Source organism: Toxotes jaculatrix, chromosome 24 (genome assembly GCF_017976425.1).
Source record: "Toxotes jaculatrix isolate fToxJac2 chromosome 24, fToxJac2.pri, whole genome shotgun sequence".
Taxonomy (NCBI): domain Eukaryota; kingdom Metazoa; phylum Chordata; class Actinopteri; family Toxotidae; genus Toxotes; species Toxotes jaculatrix.
In genome coordinates, this window is record NC_054417.1 from 9,660,798 (window position 1) to 9,686,149 (window position 25,352).

Genomic DNA, 25,352 nt, shown 5'->3' on the forward strand with positions numbered 1-25,352 from the left:
CTCTCTTTTCTTTCTTTTTTTTTTTTTTAACAGAAATACAGTTTTCTTACTCTAATTAACCATTTGGGAAATTACAGTATGTATGTCTCATAAAATGCTGAACTTTTCCTTTAAGCCTTGGTAATCCACAGGAACCTATAAAAAACAAAATCTATAAAAAAAATAATAGAAGTGTGTAATATGAAATGTGAAGCTGTTATAGCTGTTGTCAGGAAGAAACCAGCATTGCTCTAACCCTAATCTGTTTATTCATGTACTCCAACATACATAAAAAGCCAGAGGATGAGATTAGCATGTTTAGTATTAGATTGGTATGTATTTACGCAGTCCCTATACATTTGGTGTGTAAGAATGTAGCCCAGCATTCGTTAAAAACACCCAAATCTTCTTGGCATCTACTGTAAACTGTATCACCTGATCATAAAGCATCATAAACAAAAGCTCACTGACTTAATAAACAAGAGTTTACCAGACAACCACTGCCCCTGACACTAACTCATATTTAACAATTAACAACTGATGTGTGAGCTAATTGACTTTCTGTGAAAATACAACTAATTCTAATAAGAAGAAGAAGAAGAAAAGTTTACCAGTATTAGAAAGGAGAACTAATTCTAGGGTACAACTAAAACTAATGTGCTACAAAATGAATGGTGAGTGTTAGTTTTAAATATCTCCAGTGGTGAGAACTGTGTTCTGGGTTTGTTTCATCAAAGAATAAACAGCTCAGCATGCGGCGGCGTGATGGATGAGGTAATAAAGATAATGGAGGGAACTCTGAAGCTGCGTCTCTCGGTGCCGCACCCTTTCTAAAGAAGGCACTATGGGTGCTTCGCCATCTCGACGACCAAGATTCAGCAATGCGACCCCCGTCCCCGAACGTCTCTGAAGTCACAGCCGTCTGTTGTTTGGTTTCTGAGAGAGTCGTAAACGGGTCGTATCCATTCAAGTTAATGCTGACGGGCTTGATGTTCTACTGCTGAGCATTTTATTCTCCTCTGAGTTCCGCGGCTCAAAGTATCATGGCCTTTACACTGTGCACAACAAGCACACACGTATTTTCCAGTCATACCACTCCAGAGGCAGGATGTCTTTCACACTTCCCACTAAGTAGATCCACCTCATTTCCTCTTCCACGCTTAGTTTTGACCTCTAATCGTGAGCCGCGGTGCAAAGTGACAGGGGGCTGTGGCTGTTTCAGCAAGGGCCCACCGACTAGAGGTAGAGGTAGCTGACCCAGTAGACAATGTTGAAAAGCAAGAAGGACGTGGGGAAGAAAACCCGAGAGTAGGAATCCAGCTCACGGATGTTGACGTGGATCCGTCCTCTCTTCCAGCCGCCTTCTTTACACTCCTCGTAACAGCAGAAGAAGCTCTTGCAGTCCTTCCCGTCCAGGCACTCGTACAGGCAGTTGTCGTCGTAGTCGTGCCAGAAGAGGGAGTTGCCCATGGGCATCATGGTCCGAGGGTTGCGACCCATGTTGAAAGATGAGTAGGCCTGTATGGGAAGACAGAAAAAGACGGATGAACATTTCTGCTCTAACATAAGCTGCAGTTGTTAGCATGTCAGGCTGTGTAGCTCATGATCTAATGCAGAAACCAAAGGCCCAGGAGCACATCATTAACTAGCTGCATTAGTTTGTAGAGTTACTGGTTTGACCTTTCGAGCTGAAGATGGTCTAAAGTTTTGGCTCATGCTAGAATCTCTATCCTGCCCTATACTCTGTCAAGCCCAGCCAAACTTTATTGTGAATGTACTGAGATACATTCGTCATCCTACTTTTTTTTTTTTTTACTAATTAGCTTTACTCTATAAAAACAATGCAGTGTCTTTATTTTAGTGTCTTCTGTGTAGATCATTATGTTTTGAGGATGCTGTCTGTTTGCCTGGGAAATGTTGGCCTCTGCTTCAGTCTCTATGGCAAAATCGATGGTTGCAGCCTTGAAATGAGAACCCTGCTTTTGTCTACATCTGTCTAAACTCAAGGACCAACTGTTTCGATGTGGTAAATTTGTATATATGGATAGAAAATCAGTGTATGTTCATGATTGTGGCGGCATGCCCTTTTGCTGCATTGCATTCTGGTACAGTGAGGCTGTGCTGGACAAAGTGTGCCTTTTCCAGTGGATTACTCTCTCTTTATTGATCATAAATGCAAAATGGCAAGTCTGTAAAGACACAGAGTCCTGACATGTATTTATTGATGTTTTAGATTGCTGAAAAACACCATCAGACTCCACTATCGATGTGCTGAATAGATCTCAGAGTGATGTACCATTCTCTACATTTGTCCAGTTATCAGTTTGAATAAAAATACATACATCACCAAACAACAAAATTGGCCGAGCAATGCAGAAAGCATTTGTGAATCGATGTGCATTTGTAACAGCAGAGTGATTTCCAGGGCTTTTGAAAAGTTGAGACTCTCTTGCAATTAAATTTTTTTTTTTTTGTAGTATAAAATGGACCTCAATACTTTATGTTTAAACATATTTGATTGAAAGTAAAGTGAGTGATCTTCAAAAATGTACAAACACATAATAACAGGAATCATTGTTATCCATTATTTTTTATCCTTTTTACGGTCACACAATGCAGCTATAGCCTGATTTTTTTAGACCGGAATGTTGAATATGTACCCCCGAGAAAATTCATTATGTGACTTCCTCCCTGATGTTTATAAAATCGTGTGGGACAACCTAATTGGGGTAAAATATTCCCGCATTTTTCCAGTCCTCTACTCTGCTCTTAAAGGAAGAGTGGGAGGCGAGAGAGGGAGAGAAGGAGAGTTCGATGTGTCTCGTGGAGTAAGAAAACTGACTGAGTGGGCGTCACAAAGGGCCTACATGGATGGAGAGGGAGGGGGGGAGACCGGGGGGGGACTGAATGTAACACAGCTTAATTGTTCAGCCCAAGCTGACAGTCTTTTTAGCCCTGAGACACATTCAGCTGAACTCCTCTTACACTGGGAGGAAATAATGAAGAGGGAGGGGATCTGGAGAGAGTGAAATGACAGCAGCGGTGGCTGACTCTGTGTTAGTAGATGTGTGTCGCCGCCATTAAAGCGTTCACGGCAGGTGCAGCCTTGACAACGCCCACGCAGTGCATTAGGCTCTCACACAGGAGCGATTGCTAGAAAAGAAATGTTTTTGATTGCACACACGTGCTCATACAAACACGCATGTCAGACACCTGAGAGGATGTTGTGCACTGTGTAGATATATGCAGTATACACATATATGTTGACACCCTGTGGATTCAATCAATGTGCGTTTCTGAAGGTTGATATTATTAGAAGGAAATAGGACATAAATAGGAGCAAGGCACTCAGGCTGAAAGAGACACATGACTACAAACGACATGGCTGTTTGTGGTTGTTTTTTGCATCTCTTTGCTGTCGTTTTTGTGTCTGTGGTTATTTTTCTTCTCTTTGTAGTTGTTTGGTGACTCTGTGGATGTTTTGTGTCGTTTTGTGGTCATTTAGTGTCTCTTTATCATTGATTTGTGTCTCTTAATAGTTGTTTTGTGTGTCTCTGTAGTCATTTAGAGAGTGTTTGTTTGTTTTGTGGCTCTTTGTAGCTGTTTGACCTTCCAACAACAATCCTTACCTGTCACTTCAGACTTACCAGCCTGTTAGTCAGGCATTCACCACAGGCTTACCATTCTCTGTGTCTTGGCCGGAGGTCTGCGTATACTGTAGGAGTAGTAGTTGAGCATCGCGTACTCGATCATGGCAGCGAAGACGAACAGGAAGCAGACAGTGACAAACAGGTCCATGGCCGTCACGTAGGACACTCTGGGCAGCGAGTTTCTGGCCACTGTGCTCAGGGTGGTCATGGTCAGCACTGTGGTGATACCTGGGAGGGAAGGAGCAATACTGTAATGTTGTAAAGCGAATTCTCTGTGACTGCATGATGAATTGCTGGTCAGTACTGGGGTGACCCATGCGGAAGTGATTATATAACATCTGGGCAGAGGTTTATTAATCACTATTAATAATGCATATTGGGTATTCTGGGTTAATGTCGGCATTCTTGCATCGATCCTGTGTTCTATTAAACCCTCAGAGCCGGGATTTGTTTTAAGCGTGGTGAAGCAGAATCGTAACAATTATCAAATAATTAAATTTTTTTTTTTTCCTTTTGTCTTTCCTCTTTTTCCCAGCGGTCTAAAATGTGATGATAAAACGGTGTGTCAGAAATCGATTTGCAGGTTAAGAACCTCTATTATACAGTGGAGCCACTTCAGAATTATGAGGCAAATCCTGACACTTCCTCATGACTAAAACATGGCTTGTCTCTGAAGTGGCTCAAGCAGTGCAGCCATAATTCAGCAAGCATGCAGTAAAAAGCTGGCCCTGTATTCCTGTATATCTGTGATGGTAATGAACTCGATAAAGTTTTAAAAACTCAGCCACAGCGGAAACTTTCCAGACGTTGCGTGGAATGAACTGAGACTTTTTGAAATGACACTGTAACTAGATTCTATTCAAGTTTTTCTTTCTCAAGGATTTTTTGATAATTTTTTGAGATTGTACAAAGTATTACTCAAGTTGTGAAATTCTTTTGTAAGTGCTATATCTTGGACATTTTTTTTAGATGTTTTCAATGACACTCATCATTAATTATGTACATCCAGGGAGAAAGAAGTGTCAAATATCCAAAGTTGGACCAGTTTAATTACGTATTATGTGTATGGAAGCCAGTTTCTGCCAAGAAATGTGGAAATGAGTGTAAATAATGAGCTGCTAATTTAAATATATGGCTTATAGCAATTCTTCATAACAGTGAATGTAATGTAAATGATCTGACATGTCAAAATGATGAAATACAAAATGAAAATTTTGACTTCAAATGTATGAGATATTAACTCATTAATAAGACTTATTATTTAATATCTCCTTGAGACATATAAAGACACAGGACATAATACCCCCACTGAGATTTGTTTTGGACTTGTCAAATGAAAAGAGCCATTATGCTGACAGTTAACTTCCTGATGGATGTATAGACTGTGGTCATCAGTCAGTCTCTGGAGAGGTAAAGCTCTTATCAGTCCACTGGTCTTTTAATGGATGTGATGACGGATGGAAATGAGGCTGTAACTCTCACATTAACTTGACGTCTATAGCGAAAACTCACACTGAATTGAAAATGTGTCATAGCCAGGTTAGGGAGTAACTGCCAGTCACCTGTCAGCCAGTGACTTAGGCACGTTGGAAGGTAACCAACCTTTTCTAAAGTAGTTGTGAAATAGTGAAAGTGGCTGTTTTCAGTATCAATAATTACCTGTCACACTGGTGAATAGGTATTGGGGATAACTTTTAATTGTGTCATCAGTGCCATTGTTTGAGAAATCACTCTCCTCGGTGTCTTAAAGGAGAATATTGTGTACGCTTGGTGAAATGAAATCAATTCTTTCAAACCGAAACGAACCCAGTGACATTAATGCCCACTGGGGGCATTGATATCCACTGCTGTGACACGCACACATCATTCTCGTAATCGCTCTTTCTCCTCATGCCGCGTCTCACCCTTCCTCTCCCTCTCCATCCCTTTCTCTCCCCCCAGCCCCCCCCCACCCCCCCCCCCCCCCCCCCCTCCTCTGTCTCTTTCATCCTCATCTCCTACATGTCTTTCATGGCAGTGTGTGCCACTGTTTTCGCCTGTGGTTTCCATAGAGACGAGTTGCTCCCATCTATTTCAAGCTACCTCCTCTGGTCTAGTGCTCGTCTAGACTTTCTCTTTTTCCCCGCTCATTAGATTTAAGCACCAAACTAGGTAAATGAACAACTCTCTCTTTCTAATACCTTAAATCTCACTGTCTGTTCAAATCCAATGCACTGTAAACAGTGTGAGCTCAATAAAATAGCAAGCGCATCGACATCACTGGTTTGTTTTGTTGTTGTTGTTTTTTTCTTTTTTTTTTTTTATCACAAGCTACCCACTGGCTACTCACAGTTAAGGCTGCTGTTTCAAATCAAGGTCATGAGTTTCCGTTGCATAGTTCAATGCATTCTGTGGGAATTGTCGCTGCGTGATGCCATAGCAACCGGGTGATTCCTGTCTGTGCAGGCGGTCTGAACAGCACAAAGTCTCACATCTGACCGAAAACAAGGGCAGTCACGGAGACGTGAGAAAAGCTCCAGTGCATATGCCTGTATGAGGCAAATATGCTGCAGGCGTCCTCAGTGTGCAGACTGATCTGTATGTGTGATCACAGTAACCAGAAAAAACAGATTTTTCTGTTTTTCATTATTTAAATTGACCGAATTTGATTAAAAACATAGTAGTTGGTATAAAACAGTGTCACACATGTCTAGTGGTGATAGCAAATTTCAGATGTGGACTTTGTTATGTGTCCAGGGGTAAACCAGGTGGAACAGACCTCAGCTTGTGCTCATGGAGCGTCCACTATACAAGTAGTACTGAGGAGTACCAGTTAAGGATCAGTAACCAGGTCACAAGACTGCATGGGCTTCATAATGACTACAGACTTAATCTGTTCTGAGACCAGTGCTTTTTCTATTTTAATTGAAAATACATAGTTCAATGAAAAATAGTAACGGCTACAAGGAAAGGCTCTAGTAAAATGACTTACAGGAATAAAACCACGGATCAACAGCTGTTAGTGATAACATGTCAGGACACGTGGCAATGCATCAGCAAATCAGAAAACATTTCTAAATATTTGAGACATTGAGTGTCTCCAAGCAGGGTGAATTTACCAGCATGTAGTCTCATCATACATGTACCATCATATATGGATACAGTTTGAGCACATTTACCATGAATGCAGTTGCTTCCTATCATAAAAACGTAAGAAGAGCATCACTAATGGATCAGTGTGTTTGTGCTGAGTAGCTTGGAGAAAGATGAGAGATCACAGCAGCCCTAACAGGGAGTATATATGTTCTGACAAGTTAAATTGAAATTATACAGTTAGACCCGTTGAAGCGGAATAAAAGTGTGGATTATTTGCAAAAGTGAAGGCGTTCCCGTTTTGAGCTGTGAAGCACTCCGGCAGATTTTCCACCACATCAACACAAAGTAAAATGCGGTGCACATAGGAGCTGACAGTCTCCTCGGCAAGAGCCTTGTTTGTTTATGGTAATTATGCTGATGTTTTCAAATTAATGTGCTAGTGATTGAGGTTAAAATGCTACACATGGCAACCTCAATCTAATGTGATTAAAGGTGTTTCACGCACAGTGTAGAGGCCTTAACTTAAAGCCACGTCTCCCATGCATGTAATCAGTCAGATGGCCCTACATGAGTCCCCTCTGACCAAGGACACTCTTGGGACTAAACAGCCTGAAGCAAGTCTACTCTTTTCTGATTTATTCACTCAGCCATGTATTTTCTAATGGTTGGCTAGTTTTCTGTAGACCATGATGTGAGGGCAGAGAGCTTCCGTGTGCAGATGTTTTAATTACAGTATATGTACGTGTTGTTGCTGTGAAACATCTCAACAGATTGATGACCTTGTGGCTCACTTCATTTTATTTTGTTAGAAGTTGCGAATACTATCATTAGTCCCTGTCAGGTGTTTCAGAAAGAAACTGCTCCAGGAGAAAAACACAGCCGATCACAGAGCCAGTTTGTCCCCGTGGTGAACAGAGCACCTGAAGGACCAATGTCTCTGTACCAGCTCCTATCCTAACTCACTGCTTTCTCAGTACTGTTCCCATGAGGAACATTGTCAACTCTTACACCCAAGCTGACAAATCAAGCTACTGCGTGTGAGTGACGGCTCTCGCATTAAAAGCTTGGGTTTTTAAACGTTAACTCTTTCTTTTTTTTTTCCCCCATCGCAGTCACACCATGAGAAATAAGCTAGTTTTGTTGCCAGTGCTTACTGCTAGCCAGGGCCCAGTATTTGAGAGTGTGTTGTTGTTGTTTGGCTTTTGAGGATATTTCTTTGGTTAAAAAAAAAATTAAAAAAATTAATGAAAAGCTTCAACAATGAGACGTGTGGGTATCAGCTGTTTCAGCGGCTGCCCCAAAACAACAAATGCTTATGTTCTAGTGCCAAATTCTCCAGTGGCCGTAGGAATAATGTCTTTTTTCCATCAGGGCAAAGGAGGAAATAGTGTGATGTTGTCATAGAGTCGCAAAGTCAGCAGAGGGAGGAGGTCAGGATGGATGGATGGGTCTCTGCTTTCCTGACTAACAGTCAACAGTCGTTCCCCAAATAGTTATTATTTTAACCAACAACAACCAAGGGTGCACAGAGAGATCAGCTTTTGTGAACTTTGATGTACAAATTCACACCCCTGACCAGCTACAAACCATCTTGACACCAAGGTTCCAGCAACACTTTGCACATTACAGAGTTTTAATGTGCCACTTACTCTTGCACCAAAACAAACTCCTGTGCACTTTAGCAGGGAGATGGCAGAGATCTTATAGGTGGACATTTAAAAGCCTGAGTGCACAAAACTAAAAATATCAGCCTCGCAAGTTTTTGAGAAAATGTTTTTTTGCAAGTGGTGAACTGGCCTTGAAATGAACTTGTGTGACGGAGATTCTATATTACCCTGAATAACTCTGTATAGCATGATGATGGATGTTAGCACCCAGTTCAATTAACTCCGGAACCACAGTTCTCCTTTACCCTCCTGTGCTCTGCGTTCTCCGCTTGAGCCTCGGGGTGGGTTTATTTCCTCATCAACAACCCTGCGTATCTCTGCCCAGATCCATCCGAGCTGCACAGATTGAGGTCTAATGGGAATCAACCTGAGTTCAGCTCTCTTACTTCCAGCCCGCTGCTATCCAAACGTCCTGCTGCTGAAAGAGTAGCAGGTGAGTGACAGCTTTTTGGAAATACCACCTGGAACATGTTAGCAGCTTGTCAAGGCACACAGCCTGGAGAAGGAGGGGGGAGGGGGGCATCACCTGCCATTTTCTTGGACTTCAGCCTCTCTGTGATTCGACTGATCCTCCTCCCTCGTTCTGACATTTCTCCCTGCCGCTACGTGCCCGAGGCTTTCACTTTGCTTTACACCCGTGTTTTGTCCCTCTCTTGCGCCCAGCTTTTCTTCCTCTTATCTCTCCTCTCCCCTTTCAGCCTTTGGATCAGGTCTCAGGCCGACCTGAAAACAGGGGCCATGTACTAGAGAAGAAAGGCTAAATGACTTTCTGTTGTTGAGCTGAATGTGGATGTTTATCAGGACTGGGACAGCTTGCTGCTCAGCGCTACCTGTTGTCTGAGGGAGATCACAAGCCTTTCACTGCCTTTGGTCGTGTATCACACCACCGCCCACGCACTGTAAGCTTTGGCTGCCCTTGGTTGTTGTCTACACCAGGCAGATAGACAGGTTGACAGAGTGATGGAGAGTAAGACAGACACACACACATCGCTGTGACACAGTGATCCTTAATCTTTCCTACACTGGTGAAAAAAGCAGTGATATTGTTGAAGTAAAACCTCTGATGTATCTTAATCTTCTTGTTATGATTAAGTAGCCTTTGGTACAGTGTGAGAAAGCAGTTGTATATCAGCATATATCTGCCTCTCATACAAACACATTTCTTAACTAACTGAAAATAAATCTTTGTGGTGTTGTCGCTCTTGATCTCATCTGCTTTCGCACTGTTTTGATGTTTAACTGTCATCGTGTCAACTTTCATCAAGCTAAGAACAAGAAGTAAACTGAGCAGTCCATGCTGAACACAGTCTTTTATTCTGATCAGCCTTCATTAACAGCAGCAAGAGGAGAGGCTCCATTTGGCCCAGCGCATGCTTGAACAATAGCATTGGCTTATTATTAAAATCGATACAACATGAGGCGACTTTATTGTTCAACTATCAGAGCAGTTTTTTTTTTTTTTTGGGCTTCTTCTTGAATGAATAGGGACGGACAGAACTCCAATATAACTTCTTTATTACCACAGAGACGTTCCAGATGACCTTCTGTGATATTGGCTGACTGGCAGGCTGATGAAGGGCAGCAGGGACTGAGCGGAATTAAAGTACTTCAGCGTTGTGTGCGCTGTCTCGATTCAAGTGACAACGGGGGTAAAGGTAGCTGGAGGTTGGAGAATTCAGCTCGGGTCAAGCTCTCGGGTCAAGTGGGAAAATTTGGGTGGTAGAATTTAATTAGTTAGAGTCTAACCTCTTTCAGCAAGTATTACCAAAGTGCCACAGAGCAAGGCACTGAGCCCCAGCTGCTCTGGCGGAGCTAACAATTGGACTGAGGTATTTGTGGGCTCCCTGGCTTAATTACGTGAATGTGAAACCATGGGAAAGCTGTCAATTTGCATTCCAATTTACATTGTCACAATGCAAGCAAGTCTCCCGAAGGGGAGTAAATGAGCAACTATTCCCTAGACTTGTAATCCTGTGTTGACTTGTGGAGACGTAGCAGACACTCCACTGAATTTCGACCGTACACAATGCAGAGAGCAAGAAGTGAAAGGAAAAGCATGTTTCCTTCATGCTAGAAAAACACAGCGAAGGAGGATGCTGCCAAGTGCACTAAAATAAACGGATATATTTGATGTGCTTGGGCAGTGCTAATGTTAAGCAGTCTGTATGCTAAATCAGCTGTTGCAGTTTAAATAGACTAGGCTTCCTCAGATATGCATCTTATCATTAGCTGTCCAACTTAACCATCTCACTGCATCAAATAAAGTGATTAGACTGAATTAAGTTACAGCAGATATGCAAAATAAATTTAATTAGGATTATAATCAAATGATGTAGATGACTGATACATGGACCATGAGATTATGGTTATTGTTGTGGTGGCTAACAGAAAATAAAGCACTCATATGGAGGCTGGGCTGGTTTTGTGAAAAATAATTTACTGTCAGGTTTTCAAGCTTTTATTTTAGCTCTGTTTGTAGCATTTCTCTGTGCTATATCTGTCAAACATACCTGCTGAACATCAGCATGTTTGCCATTTTGAGCCTTACAGGGCCATGACTTGTACACTTTGCAGCCATAGTGATCTTTAGATAAGAGATGGTATGACTTAAGAGTCCGTATGGGATTGTCAGTCAGAAATGACATTGTTGATTTTGCAGTTGAGTGTCATGTGCGTTTGTTGTTTTGGAGCCGTGTCAGAGAAGGAGTTTACTGCCTCATCAGGAACCTTTTCCTGCTTGTGTTGAGCCACTGTGCATTGTTTAAGTCTCAAGAGTGAGACCCAGTGTGCCCCGATTTAACATTCATCTTAAACCGACCTAATGTAAGCACTGAGACTCCTGACCATGCAGTTTTCATTGCGCCCCTTAAATAGCTTAAGTTTGGTTTAAAAAAAAGTATCTCTAAAATTAAATGATGTAACACTGACATTATCAATCAGTGTCATATACAGGAAATATGATCCTCTTTGTACAATATCATCTTGTTCCCCAATCACCATTGAAGTTATATGACAAAGACTTAAAGCAAAATGAAACTGTAAACTCAGAGATGTCTTGTTGTGATTTAAGAGAAAATGATTAACATAGATTTTATACTGACACTTACCTTGGATGTCACCTCAGACAGGAAACCATGAGCACCTTGCACAACATCATCATCCACAGGAAAGCAAATGAACTAATGGCAGGCATGCAGTGAGGGAGGAAATAATTCAAAACAACTGTCAAATCATGCAAACAAAAATAAGATTAATGCTATCAATGATGAAGAATGAGCCACACTGATGGGACATCCATTTTCAAGGCACAGCTAAAGTTACGGTGAAACATACATATTCATTTGCAAATGCGAATGCACATGCACACAATTTGTTCTTCATTTGTTGTCTTTCACTCCACATGTTCAGCAATGTGCATGTATTCCAGTAATATGATGACAACTACAGTGATAAAGACGGACTTATAATGTTGCAGTTACCAATTAAAAAAAAGAGAAATTATTGCTTTTGCTATTAAACTATTTAAATCTCAGATTGAACAGGAATTATCAGGAGGCTTTAAAGGCTGCCACCAAACTCAAATTCATTTCCTCATATTACACTCACACAGCTTGAATAAGGAGTTGCAGGAAGTTTGATATTCTCTCATGAAAGTATTCCCATCGCTTCAGTTATAGCAAAAGGGAGAGAAAATATTGGACACCAACATTATTACATAGCCCCTTTGAATTTAAGTAGAGCTCCCTACAGTTCCCCACTCAGCCACGTGTGTGGTGCTGTTGTGTACCTAGGGCTGTCCTTGCAGGTGTAGCATCGCTCTTGATCCAGAAGGAGACCCAGGAGAGGACCACAGTGAGGATACAGGGGATGTAGGTCTGGATAGTGAAGTAGCCCATCCTTCTACTGAGGTCAAAGTACACTGTCATCAACACATAGTCACCTGTTGAGAGAGAGAGAAGATGGAGGGCGTTAGCTGCAGTTAGCGTTAGCTGCTCATGCCCGTTCCTACATCCATCTTATAGTAAGTGCCCATAACAGCAGTGGCAAGTGAGTGGCCATGAAGGGAACCATGCACAATATACTGATGTGGAATTTTCCTCTTCAGAATAATAGAGAATGCAGCATCCTTTTGCTAAACTGTCTCCATTCATATGGCACCAATGAAAAAAAACCTGTGTACACCAGCAGTATTACTCTTTAAGTCTCTATATATTGTAAGGTGACCTTGCTATTTTGAAAATCACACTTTTTTTCCCCCCACTCATAAACTCCAGACCGTCATCCCCTGGATCTGAAGCAGCACACTGGCTCATAAGTAATTAAAAAGGTCGGATATGTAGCTTGGAGCTACATCATGCTGTTCTCTTAACTTGGTCATCAAAACAGGAGCCAGAACCAACACTTTTTACCAGCAGACTCTAATACACTTTATTCTGCTCTTTATCGGAAAGCTGTGAAAGTCAGCAGATTAGTGGTCTGATTACAGAACAAGACAGATCAGTATGTTATGTTTGGGACCAGCAGGATGTAGGTGAAGCACTGAAGCAACAGTCAGGGGCAGAGGAATGACCCCTGAGGGTCAGGCAGCTGAATGTACTGTTTATCTGAAACCATTTCAGAGTGATGTCAACCCAGTTTTCTAACAAGATCATCAGAAGTGTCTGAGGCTGCGCTGAGAACTTTAATTAAGATCGTTTCTGTGCAGCAAAGGGCTGATAAACTCAGAGTTGTTATTATTGGTCGAACAAAACATCAGAAAGTGTTCAGTTCCTTCTGTGATAGTTTGGAATGAGGTTTATAATTGCTTAAAGTTAGATATTCTGGATCAAATGTGAGGGCAGACAGACAGAGGAGGCAAGAAATAGAGAGGGAAGAGAGGAGATAACTAAAAAAAAGTGAGATGGAGAAGGTTTACAGAGAGCAGAGGACAGGAAGAGAGGAAAACCTTAATGCAGCCAGTGAAAGAAAGGAAAAAAAACTTCCCTCGAACTTGAGTAACTATACAATGGCACTGTCAGTGTGAGGGCAAGAAAAATGAGGAGAGTGACAGAATTTATTCTGCTGCCTCTTTAATGGTCTGACTACAGTAGGATGCTTGTTATTGCGAGCGTTAATTGACAGCAGCAGGGATATTGAGCTACAACACTTGGCGAACAAAAGCCATTGTTCTGCAACCCTGACAAAGTTCCGTGCATCAGAAGAGCATTGCTTTAAATATTACTGAAGAATGTCGTTTGATAATCTGCTGTCACTCAGACATTTCCACGAAAAGGACGTTGAATTGAATAAAACATCTATAGAAGAAGACGTTTTGTCCTCCGCTACAGCAGCTGAGTTTCACCTCATACTTGACACAGAATTGAAATAATCATCTTAATCGCCAGGTGCAGTCAATAAAGAACACAGTGTCTTGGTGACACTGGTGCAGAGGAGTGTTTATCGCTATTACAGTTGCGAATGTGCAGCAGTGCAGAACATAGAACAGGTATCTCAACAGTCCCTCGTGATTTTTGCTTCTTTGTGATGTCCAGTATTTTTTTCGGGGGACATGTGAGCTGGGCTGTTGCCAATTTTTTTTTTCTAACTAAACTCAGATGTCACACTGACTTCCAATACAAGCTTTCATTGTTAAATCATCCCACTGCTCATATTATACTCAGCACCTGATGCAAAAAGGAAGACATTGTTTGGCCTTTACACTGAGGAATGGCTGCATTCTATAACAAACAACAGCTGAATAAAACATCGCTGGACTCATGTTACAGTGCAAGTTGTGTTCACTTGATGTTAAATCTCCCCTCAGTGTAAACTGCTGCAAATGCTTTTCTTGATATATATTTTAGTGACTGCTTTATGAGCTCACCCTGTCTCACATCCTCAGTCACATGAGAAGATGGAAGGAAGGAAGCACTGCTTAAAATTTGATTTCATTAACATTTAGGTGTGTATTGAACCAGTTTTTCAACTTACTCTTTACTTTAATGGAAACTCATCATGGAGTGACAGTGTGATACTGATTATACCTGCACCTCAGCACAGAAATGAAATGTCACGAGTCATAGACTCAGATGATCAGAAACCTGGGTAGTGTTAGAATTATTCAGGGATATAAATAACCAGATTTCTTAACATTTCAGAACCTGATTAAAACCAGGATATGACTCATAACAGTGACATTAGTGTGCATGTAAAAGTAGCAACTCAAACTGTGTTGTTGATGACATGACACAGACCAGGAGCTGAGTGAAGCTGAATAAAGTTGAATTAGAGTAACACAATCATTAAATTATTCTGATTAAATTGTTATAATAATTATAAAATATTACCAGTGTCCAGAAGTGGCCCTCCTTATGTCAGCCAAAATGTCTGAGTTGTGGTGTTTTCACAGATTCTACTCTACAATTACCATCGTTTTAATGTATTTCTGGAGTTTCTTGCTGCAGCAGCAATTCTTACATCTTATAAATAGAAAAATTAGGTGACTTTTAGAGCAAATGGCAGAATAAAAATGTAGCGAGCTGAACTGGAAAAAGGTGATAAGACGTCGAGTGCGTTTAATCGAAGACAGTACCCTCATTGTCAGTTCTGTAAATCTCATGGTGGTTGCCAGCACAAAGAAAGTAAGAGAGACCAAAAAGGGAATTTTAGACCGATGGTCCACTGAGGAAGCGTGCATGTAATCAGACCTTGTATTAAAAGGAACGTGGTCTGGTTTATTTGCTCCACTGCAGTGTAACAACAAAGAAAACCTTAATCACAACACAGCATGTCTTATATAAAATCAGTGTGTCTCGCTATTTCACCAAAATAAAACTGTCTCATTTTATTTTATGTACCTGTTTATGTGTGAGATAGAGTGTGTTTTCTTCTAAAGCGTTCTCGAGTGTGTTAGAAATGCTGGTTAGATTTATTTTTTTTTTAAAGCAGAAGAATGTTATATACAATCAGGGGTAAATAAAAGAGCAATTAATTGTTGCTTGAATTACTCTCCACTTCCTCGGTCTCAGTACAACACTGTACAGTCTGTCGACAGAATGTGTAATGTGACAGTTGCGTGGTTAGACTGTTTCAGGTTTATTAATGACAAGAGGCTGCAGAAATGTACATGTCCAGATGGACTATCTTTGGCTGCATCGTGGTGACTTCTGTGCTCTAACTGTGCATCACAGCAAACACCCCCCCCCCCCCCCCCCCCTTGTTTACATTCTGTTGGGACAGTGACAACTCCTCTGTTTATGCACACACTGAATACTTATTAGTGAAGTTGCGTGTTCTACACTTGACCACACTCTCTCTCACGCTTATACAGTCACATCTACTTTCTGTTTGGAAGCTGCGAGGAACATTTTTCAGGGAAACGGTTTCAGTAATGAGCCCAAGACAACTGAGCTGCAGTGTTGTTATTGTGGCTATTTCCTTCTTTAGTAAACACAAATTCAGTGATGTCAAGATGTTAACATGTATATGAGGACATTTCTCTTCCATAAAAACTTTTGAAGATTGTTTACATTTTGTTTAATGCATAACTTGAGTAAACTAAGTCATCACAGCAGGATAGTTATTAATAATATGGTTAATAGTTGCTTTAAATGTCCTCATTTGCCAGACACACTCTCTACATTGGTGATGCTTTTGGCTAACTGTGAGTTTTTTGTGGAGAGAAATGCTGTGTGAGTTTTCCAAAGACTGTGGCTAAAGCTAACACATCCCTTATGCATGAGAAAGAAAGATGGAGGGCTGAGGAGTGGCCGATGTGTTTGGTAAATGTAATGCTTTCTCGGAGGAGTGCGTGACAGAGATTCTAACGCTAATGTCGTCTCTGATAGCATCCAGGAACTGCTTTCAGTGGAGGTATGACTCTTGGTCAAGACATAACAAGCTTAACAGGCCTGCTGTGCTTTGTTATGATTCTGCTAAGCCACGATTGGAGAGTTACAGTTCAAGTTAGGTGCTAAAGTGCATTGATGCTTCTGTTTTGTAATGCCTGTTCCACAGGCAGTATTTGCATGATTCCAGTTTCGTGATTGCCGTGACTTTAATGTGATCTATGCTCAGCGACAGGTTAGTGAGCACAGTCAAAGGATGTATGAAGGATCGCATATATGAAATAGAGAGAGAACATCAAATAGAACATCAGTATTGTAATCCATGGTGTGAATAGGCATGGGATTGTCAGCAGTTTCCCTGCAGATTCTGTGTAAGAAGCCATTTGAAATACTTCCAGGGTGGACATGTAAAGAAAGAAAAGGAAGAACATCAGCATTTTTGTGATGTAACAGCAGAAAAGGGCATAATGGAAGCTTTTGGGGAATTTGCGATGGAATCGTAGAACAAAGCACTGAAGTGTTTGGGATTCCACATTGGGGCCTTTTGAAGAGGACGCTGCTGAATTGATAACGACGGTGGATTTGCGGCGGGGGTCCCCAGCGGCGCTGTGGCCGGGGATCTGTCCACTCTGTCCTCATTAAAACAGCCCCATACCTCAAGTGTTTATGAGGGATGAAGGATAAAGCAGGGAGAGGGAAATGAGAGAGAGAGAGAGAGGAAGAGAGACGCAGCACTTTCAAAGTTTGTCATGACGTAAATTAATGATAGGTATTTTTAGCTGGGGATCTAATCATCATGCGTGTGGAGATAGAGCTCCGGCAAGTGAAACAGGAAAAAGAAAGGAGGTAATAAATGAGAAAACGGCTAATTTTCTTGAACAGCATGAGGTAGATGTGTAGGTTTGCCATTGCTTTTGAGCATCTCAGCAGAAAATTAGTTTGGCTGTGTTTTTGACGATACAGCGGGAGTCCAGGAAAACATATAATTTATATGGCCATCAATGTGTCTCGGGATGAGAGCGCTCATCAGTCAGGTTTTTTGTGTGTGATCAGAAACACAGATACGATGGCAGTTTGTCATTAGATATAAACAGGATGCCTGATCACTAAACCCCAATGGGTGACATCGTTCTTCACACAAAAGAAATGTTGTTCCCTGAGTTTGTTAATGTCTTCAGTTAAGAAGAGGGATGTATTTGATATTTGATGTAGCTGTGTCATGTATTGTGACATTTCACAAAGCAAAGATGAAGCTGTACAAGTAATTTCCAGTGAGCTCCTGATGACTCTCCCTGTTATCCCTCTCCTAATCATACCAAGTGCTCCTGTTCCTCGAATATTCATGAACGGAGCTTCAGCTCTTAGAAAGCTGAATCAGGACACATTATGCAGATCCAAGCACGTCTCTCCAAAGACAAAAGACCATATGGCTCAAACTAGAAGGAATATATGCAACTCATAAACAAGGTTAAGAGGGGTTAACAATCACTGCGTCACGCTCTTTGTCTGTCTCCCTCGTTCATAATGCTTCATTTATTAAGTCATTAGAATCTGTTTTTATCTGCGAGGGTCATGTGAAATAATTAAAAATGTATTTGGATCTTGTCCACCCCGTGCCAGTCACGAGTATAATTACTGGCACCTGTTGGAGCAATGATATTTCTTCAGCTGCCACTTCCTCCAACACAACAAACTTAAATTAAATCATCGAAGAACACAGAGCCTAATAACCGCACTGAAAGCATGGGAGGAGAGAAGGAAAAGGGTTGAATAATTAAACTTCCTTTTTAATCTTTAATCTTGGTGATTAATGTCAGTGGAAAAACCTATTTGCCCTTACACCCGAGGGGAATACTTATGAGCTTTGAGCTTGTAGTTATATGATTACCTTTATGGGCACGGTGCTAATGTTAACCTGTGCAAAGCTCGGGGGCACCAAGGTGGTGAAGCAACTCGAGAAGCCGAGCAGCTCTGGAACAAGGCTCTGAACTGTGCTAGCTTTAGCTGCAGGTCTGCAGCCAAAACAGACCTTTGACCTCCCCGTAGGTTAGAAGTGGAAAAAAAAGAATTTCTCTGCAGGGATCAGTAAAGTGTTATGTGATTATTCGCCATAGCTCAGTGAAATGCAACCATTCAGCATGTTTTTTGTAACTCAAGTGCCAGGGTTCTTGGCCTTTTCTCGACCTTTTGTCGCCGCCTTTCTTACCTGCTGTTGTTGTGAGCACATCTGTGGTGTTTCTGAGCCCCATGAAATCAAACTGGTAAAGCCTCCAGTATTTCTGGTCTGAAGTTTCCACTGAGTTTCGCCTCCATTTGTACACAATCTCGTCCCGCGGGTAGCCGTCTGGAAACCACACAGAGGGCGAGTTAGGCGTGTGAAAGAAAGAGGGAAGGCAAGAGAAAAAGACAGAGATAAAAGTTGAAGGCAGGAAGGATTAATGCAGCAATGCAGTTTTTATTGTATGCATGATTTATACCTGATTTATGCATGATTTATACAAATTTAAACAGCAGGTTTTCATAGGCAATTCAGTGGACTGTGACCAACAGAGCAATTAGCGCAAACTTGTTTGCTTGGAATCTGCTGTATTTCGCCCACAGTGAACAAATATGCACTCTAACATGTAACTCTGTCTTATTTATCTGAATTCCAGGCACAGCTACAGAAAAATAAAGGAAAAGGCTTGACTTTTTTTTTTTTTCAGAAAGAAAAGCTATTTTTCCGTAGTGTAAGATTGTAAGCTATCATCTGCTATATACTTAATATACTTCACAGTGATGTATGCAAGCACTTTTCCATGGAGGAGCCCACTTGTAGCTCTTACAAGCAGAATGACCTGGTTGAAATGGTTTAAATCTAGAACCACGTTGTTGTGTATTGATTGTGGACATGTTTAGCATTAAAACTACGGGATTTGATGTGCAGATCCTTGCTGGGTGAAGCAGTTAAAAAAAAAAAAAAGCATTTAGGAAGTTGAATTTCAGTGGAAGCTAATACACCAAAGACAACATCCCTGTGTAAAAATAAAGGTGAGCTCATCTGACTAGTTGATGCAGTTTTACATAGAAAAATGAGTGACAGCGGTAATGAGCAGGTGGCAAGACGCGTAGTGTTGTGTCACGTACTGGAAACCAGACAAATTATGCAAATTATGTCATTTAGAGGATAGCCGTCTATAACCAAGAAGAGCAATCACCATGATACAAGAGAGGTATTTTTTTCAAACTCTAATATAGATAGCGAACATTATTGCCATCATATTTCCCTTGGTGTGTTTGTACAATTATCTTTACTGCAAACAGTATTACCATCGTGTTACCAGTGTATCTTCATAGCTAGAAAGTGTTTGTCATATTTCATGCCTTTAAAAACCCCCTGAAGTAGCATGTTCTTATCCAGTGTTATAAATTACACTGTGCCATGGCCTTGGCTGCAATATCCTCCCTGCCTGTCCTCCAAGCAATGAAGACAGGGGTTGTCCAATTCTGCCATATGACTGTGAACAAGTCCAGTTTTATGTGAGGATATCTGCCAGTGAAAAGGGTTTTAAAGTCAAACTGAAATTTGAATTCTTCTCGCTTTTTTTGTGAGGAACTAGCAGTCTAACTGGCTTCGTAGTCTTGATAAAGTTAAAAGCTGATTCCTACCAGAGGTTCCTTTACATTCACGTTATTTCAACACCCGCTGAGTCTCTGGCAGCTCTCACACACTCAGTGTTATGTTGGTCCCACATTATAGTAAAGTCGGGGCCTAGCTTGCGTTAGCTGTCTCTTTTCATGGGCCCATTTGACAAAGGACCCGACTGTCTGATATCACAGCAACAAGTAATCCTGTAACTCAGTGTTCAGAGGCTCATATCACAGATTAGGATATATATACTGATTCTTTAGCAAAACGTACGGCTGCTATGTGATTATCAAAACTCTCTATCTACCTACAGTATGCATACATCTGGGTGTAAGAAGACTTTCTGTTTAAATTTACTGCCCTCCTCCTTGTCTGAACATACAGTACAGAGTGCTTGGTAAAGATAACTTATCATAAAGTGTGAGGAAAGAAAACAGCCGACTGTAAGCGCATTTTTTCCCATCTATTGCAGAGCAGCAGTTCTTTTCAACAGCCATACCTGTACAGAAGCTTAGTAACACTTTATTTCCAGTGTCAGCTGCTTTGGGAATGTAAACTGTAAGCATTCCATATGATTTCCCTTGTTTTTCACAAGGCCAATCTTGTTCTCAAACCTTTGAGAACCCCTGCTGGGGGGGTTTCAAATAATGTACCAAGTCCTGTGGCAGTTGTGATGGAGGTCCTGAGCTCGGGCAGGAGAACTGCTGATTACTGTACATCTTTAAATGTATGACTCGCCTGTTTGAGCAGCATTTTTACTGGGAAGTGATGACTTGGCAGCAGGTTTAACTGAGTCATTTTGTATTTAAATAATGGTTAGCAAACAATCGTAGATATTTCAACACCATCGTATGCACAGGATTTTATATTCAATGCCTGTCATACATCTGCTTTCCAAAAATAATCAGGATTGATAAGAAAGATTAGCGAGACCATCAACGCGTTCATCGTGTTTATAATGTTCTATCTCTAATAAATGAAACTGATTACAGCCATAATGGGGAGGCTTCTAATTTGCTTCATGATGAAGAGACAGAATGTTTTAAAAGCCCCCTGCATTAGGCTTCTGCAATATCACAACACATTACCAGCCACGCACCTTGAGTGGTAAGAGACAGATAGAGGTGATGTTACAGGAAGAAAGGATCATGTGTTTGGACACTAGAGAAAAGCGAGGGCCAATTGCGGCTTCGTTATGAGACCTCACCCTGGTGTACAGTGACTGAGAGAGAGTCTGTGACCTCTGGTCTGCTTCTCTCTCCTCCTCTTCAGCAGATTTTCACCGTGCAAACCATCTGCCATGAAACGTGTAATTTGTGGGGTGGCAACGTGTTTATGCAAAACAGACGCCGACGACCTGAGTCCAAACTCTTGCTGCTCAGTTAGTTTATGTGATTTCCTTTGGCATCTCAAAGCGTCTCATGTCATCTTGTAACATTAAGATTGATGGAAATGGTTTCTTTCAGACTTCTGAACGAATTAGGAGCTTGTTGGGCTCACAGGAAAATTTGGAAAGCAGCTTTACATTATCCAAAAGAGTTGACTCACATGTGCAAGATGTGGAAGTTCATATATACAAAGTAAAAAGCTCGGGGCGTTTTAAAACGTAGACCAGATGTTAGGAAAGCTTTTGTTGTTTTTATCAAGATGACTCTGTTCGACTCCGAGAGGTAATTAAACTTCTTAAACTTTGGTGGTTTTGAACTTGCTTTTAGTGATATCGCCAAATGTAATTTCTGTTGTTATACATAATCTTAAAAAATGATTTAATAGTAATGATTAGCTATCATCATGTCAGGCCAATGGCAGTAGTCAGCCTCAAATATAAAGTTTAAAACTTCACGACTTCAATTCAGTGCTGTTGAAGACACTAGCTGCTCGTCCTTTGCTGCTACAGACAGAAAAATGTCCGTTCCATGCTCATTCACATGGTCATGGACAGAGAGACGGAGGGTTATTACTGCAAATCCTTTCACTGAGAGAAGAGACATAATGGAAGCCCATTTGCAGTCAATAGCTCTTTCACTACCTTCAGTACTGTAACATCCGGTCGCATCACACGCTGAGCAAATTGTATATAAGCTCGAAAATAGTCAATTGAGAGGAGCTTTGATAATGGCTAGTGACAAATACTGCCATCTGCAGTCACATCAGGTAATGATTATTACCAAAATTAAATCATATCTGTCTGTGGAAGATGTCTGGTCCAATAGAATGACCTGTCACATAAAATCTAATGTGATTTTGGTGCTTTGTAGACGGTGGGTGAGATGACAGGGCACTGGTTAATGAAGCATTAGCCACTTTCATTCACGTTTTTTTACATTTGCTTGGGAGTTTCTGACTCTGTAAGGAGTAGTTGAATATTTTTGGAAATATGTCTGTCAAATAAATAAGACCACAGCAGGTTAGCGTAAGACTGGAACTGAAACTACACATTTTTGGTTTCACAGTTTGTATCCTCTGGGATATTTTGCCAGTTTAGTGTATTGATTTGAGAAAGTGAAAGCACAAGTACAGTTCATGTAAACATTCATTTAAAAAGTGCAGCCGATCAAACGTTATAACTAAACCATTTGTGTAGCTGTAAATAGTGGGATCACTCTGAGCTGAGCCAGGAACAGCACGGAAGGCAGCTCTGAGCCTTTTGTCCATTAGCTGTACCGAGCCTCGCTTTGCATTTACTCATAATGAAGGTCTTTCCTTTGAATGCATTAAGATAATGTAAATGCAGTTCAGTGAGTGCAGCCTGTTGCTTCAAGTGATTACCTAAAAATAACTGTTTGCATTTGGTTTTTACTACCTGCCTTTATATTCTCCCTTCCTTTATACCTGTACCAAACCTCCTGTTTTTGAGAGCTTCATTCTTTGCCCTATCATTAGAGACAATAGTGGCTCTACTGATGCTGCTGCTCCCTCATCTGAATCCAATGAGCCTTTGGGAGGCAGCTCTATCTGCACAGACCTCCACAGGAGAAAAATACCCAGAAAAAAAAATGTCTTATGCTAATGATCTAGAATTATTTGTATCTGGTTTACAAATAACCTTACTATAAAACTTTAAATTAGATTAAATCTCTCTAACAGTAACTTCATAAGTACAACAGTAAATCACAGCAAGAGCTTCTGTTGATTTTCTGGCAGTAAACAGAATACTGAGAATCCTTGTTTTTATGTAGATTCTTGCCAGTATATAGCCTGATTTACCACTGCAGACAAAACAGTGTCTGAAATTTCAGAGAAAAGCAGCAGTAAATCTGTGGCACTGTTTCATCAGACACACACGGAGAGTGAGAGACTATCGAGCAGACTACGGTGAGAGAGAGAGAAATCCAAATTAAAAGACACATTCCTTGAGCAGAAAGCTCTTAGTTCAGCAGCACAGCACGAGACAGAAAAGCAGCAGAGTGACAGATCTGTTGTTCTTCACACGGCTTTACCTTCCTATTTTCCCTGACTTTTAGTGGCTCACAGCAGCTCCTGTCCAGTTCAACATGACTGAAGCAGCAAATGATGTTTAAAGGTTCTGCCAAAAAATCCCCCACTGATTTTTCGTCACTCTCTCTGTCACTGGCCTTTTTGTGGAGCTGACAACAGTAGACTATTATTTCCTCACATGTAGCCTTCCTCTTGCGGGATGAATACATTCTCATAGCTCCAGAAGTTTCTTCTCTTCATCAATATTCCTTGTGCAACATCAGAAAACACTTGAAAACTCCTCTACTAAAATGAAAAAGCTGTGGTGACACAAAAGTCTGCACCACTCGAAGTAATTTTGCGACAGACTTAGCAAATATCCTCCCATATATGAAGGTGATTCCCAATCTCCCAGTCAGTGATTCCCACTGAAACTGGGCTGCCCCCTTTCAGGGTCATCCCCACACCCTCTAAAAGGCCTGCACCTCCCAGGTGTGTTACCACCTGAGGTGTTTATGCTGATCAGGTGGAGCGGTTCAGTTTCAGTACGTGCTGTGTTGCATGAAATGGTGCTTTCATTTCCACCTGCTCAAACCACCTCAAAGAACAATTTTCATGACTTTATCTGCTGCTAAATGCTTTCCTGCTGGGATTTCCTGTAGCTTTAAATGTCAGCTTAAAACCTGAAACATTTTACTCATTGACTTTTTATTTAAATCTGTCAGCGCTGCTCATTTTGCTGTTGCTATTTGGTTTTTCCGTCTACCTTTGCTTTAAATGTTTACTTTGGCAGGTGTCGGTGTGGCATGTATAGGCATTTCTATGCATGAATATGTGTGTGTGTGTGTGCAGATGTGCGCATGTGTGCTTGTTGCCAATATTCACAGCTGGAGAAGACGAGAGGACAGGAGTGCTCGTCCATTGGGAAATTATGCAGTTGCAGCTGGCATTCGGCGTTGATGGTCATCCTGGAGACAGAGGGAAACACACAGAGACAGACATACTTAGACAGTGACATTCAAAGCTCTAAAAGTGCTCCTTCATTTCTCGGCCCACAAAGCACATTGTATTCATCGTTGCTTATATCACATAATGCACTTTGTTGCACTAGAGTATATGAAGCGCTGGCTTCAAACCAGATGGTGCAGGATCACACTCGGTTGCCTGGTTGATGTGTGAAATCCCTCAAAATGACAGAACTGTTTTATCATCAGGCGTCAGACATGTATTTTGCGAGGATGGCATGAACTTATAGGTCAGAGCCCAGAGGCATGTGAGCTTCTAAAAACAGGAGTGCTTAGCTCTGTTCACTGGACAAGTCAATACACCAGATGTTTTGGAGAAGCAACAGTGATCACAAAGACACAGGAGATTAGTTTTACATGCAAAAATATAAACCTGATTTTGACCAAGCACATACTCTCTGAGCGCTGCTTCAATATATCGTCCTAAAATTAATTTTTACTGGATGTGATAATGGCTGTACAAATGAGGCCATCATAAAAATGGGCTTTTTCTTTCAGTTGTTGTGTCTTTGTCAGCGGTGCAATTTCTCATTAATTGACTGACTTAGAGCACAAAAGCAGAGCCTCGATCAGAGCAGGAAAAGGGCTGCCTCGCTCCTGTTGTTTGTAGGTGAACAAAGTGCAGATGATTTACAGTTTCAATTAGCATGCAGACGCTCGCCTCCGTCCTGATCAGCGGCCAGGATATCCAAATTTAGGCAAGAGTGAGGAGCTGAGGAGCTGAGGTGAGGAGAGCAAGCAGCAACAAACACAGCAGACGTGTGAGTGTGAGAGATGTGTCAGTCAAGGCAAATACGCCCCCAAACACGCGCCTCTTCAAGGCTTAATATCCTTTTAATGAAACAATAATTTTCAGATTCATCACCGAGACACACATTAGCAGAAGTGAAATTAGCTTTTGAAACTCAAACACATTCTGGGAGAAGTTTGAGTTGAGCTCGAGAGGATATTTTCTTTCCATCGCTTCTAGAATTTGTGTCTTTCCAGGAGCCACCATGTAGCTTTCTTTGGCAGTGACTTCTCTGTTGGCATCCACGCACAGCTATGTTGGGTTCTGATCAGCTGTAAGTAAAGAAAACTACTGG

At 41.3% G+C, this 25,352-nt stretch overlaps 1 protein-coding gene across 2 annotated transcripts in view; it reads right to left on the reverse strand.

Moving 5' to 3' along the window:
- Window positions 1-1,215: 1,215 nt before the first annotated feature.
- LOC121177981 (gamma-aminobutyric acid receptor subunit gamma-3-like) overlaps window positions 1,216-25,352 on the reverse strand; it is a 66,865-nt gene continuing 42,728 nt past the window's right edge. Inside the window, exons 5-10 of one of the 2 annotated variants that reach the window (XM_041032440.1) lie at window positions 24,128-24,210; window positions 18,404-18,541; window positions 12,159-12,311; window positions 3,679-3,857; window positions 1,955-1,975; window positions 1,216-1,497 (exon numbers count right to left, since the gene is read on the reverse strand). In XM_041032440.1, the coding sequence (XP_040888374.1) occupies window positions 1,216-1,497; window positions 1,955-1,975; window positions 3,679-3,857; window positions 12,159-12,311; window positions 18,404-18,541; window positions 24,128-24,210 (856 nt within the window). Of the gene's footprint in view, window positions 1,498-1,954; window positions 1,976-2,977; window positions 3,032-3,660; window positions 3,858-12,158; window positions 12,312-18,403; window positions 18,542-24,127; window positions 24,211-25,352 lie in introns of both variants that reach the window. The other variant, XM_041032439.1, reaches the window with a different exon arrangement.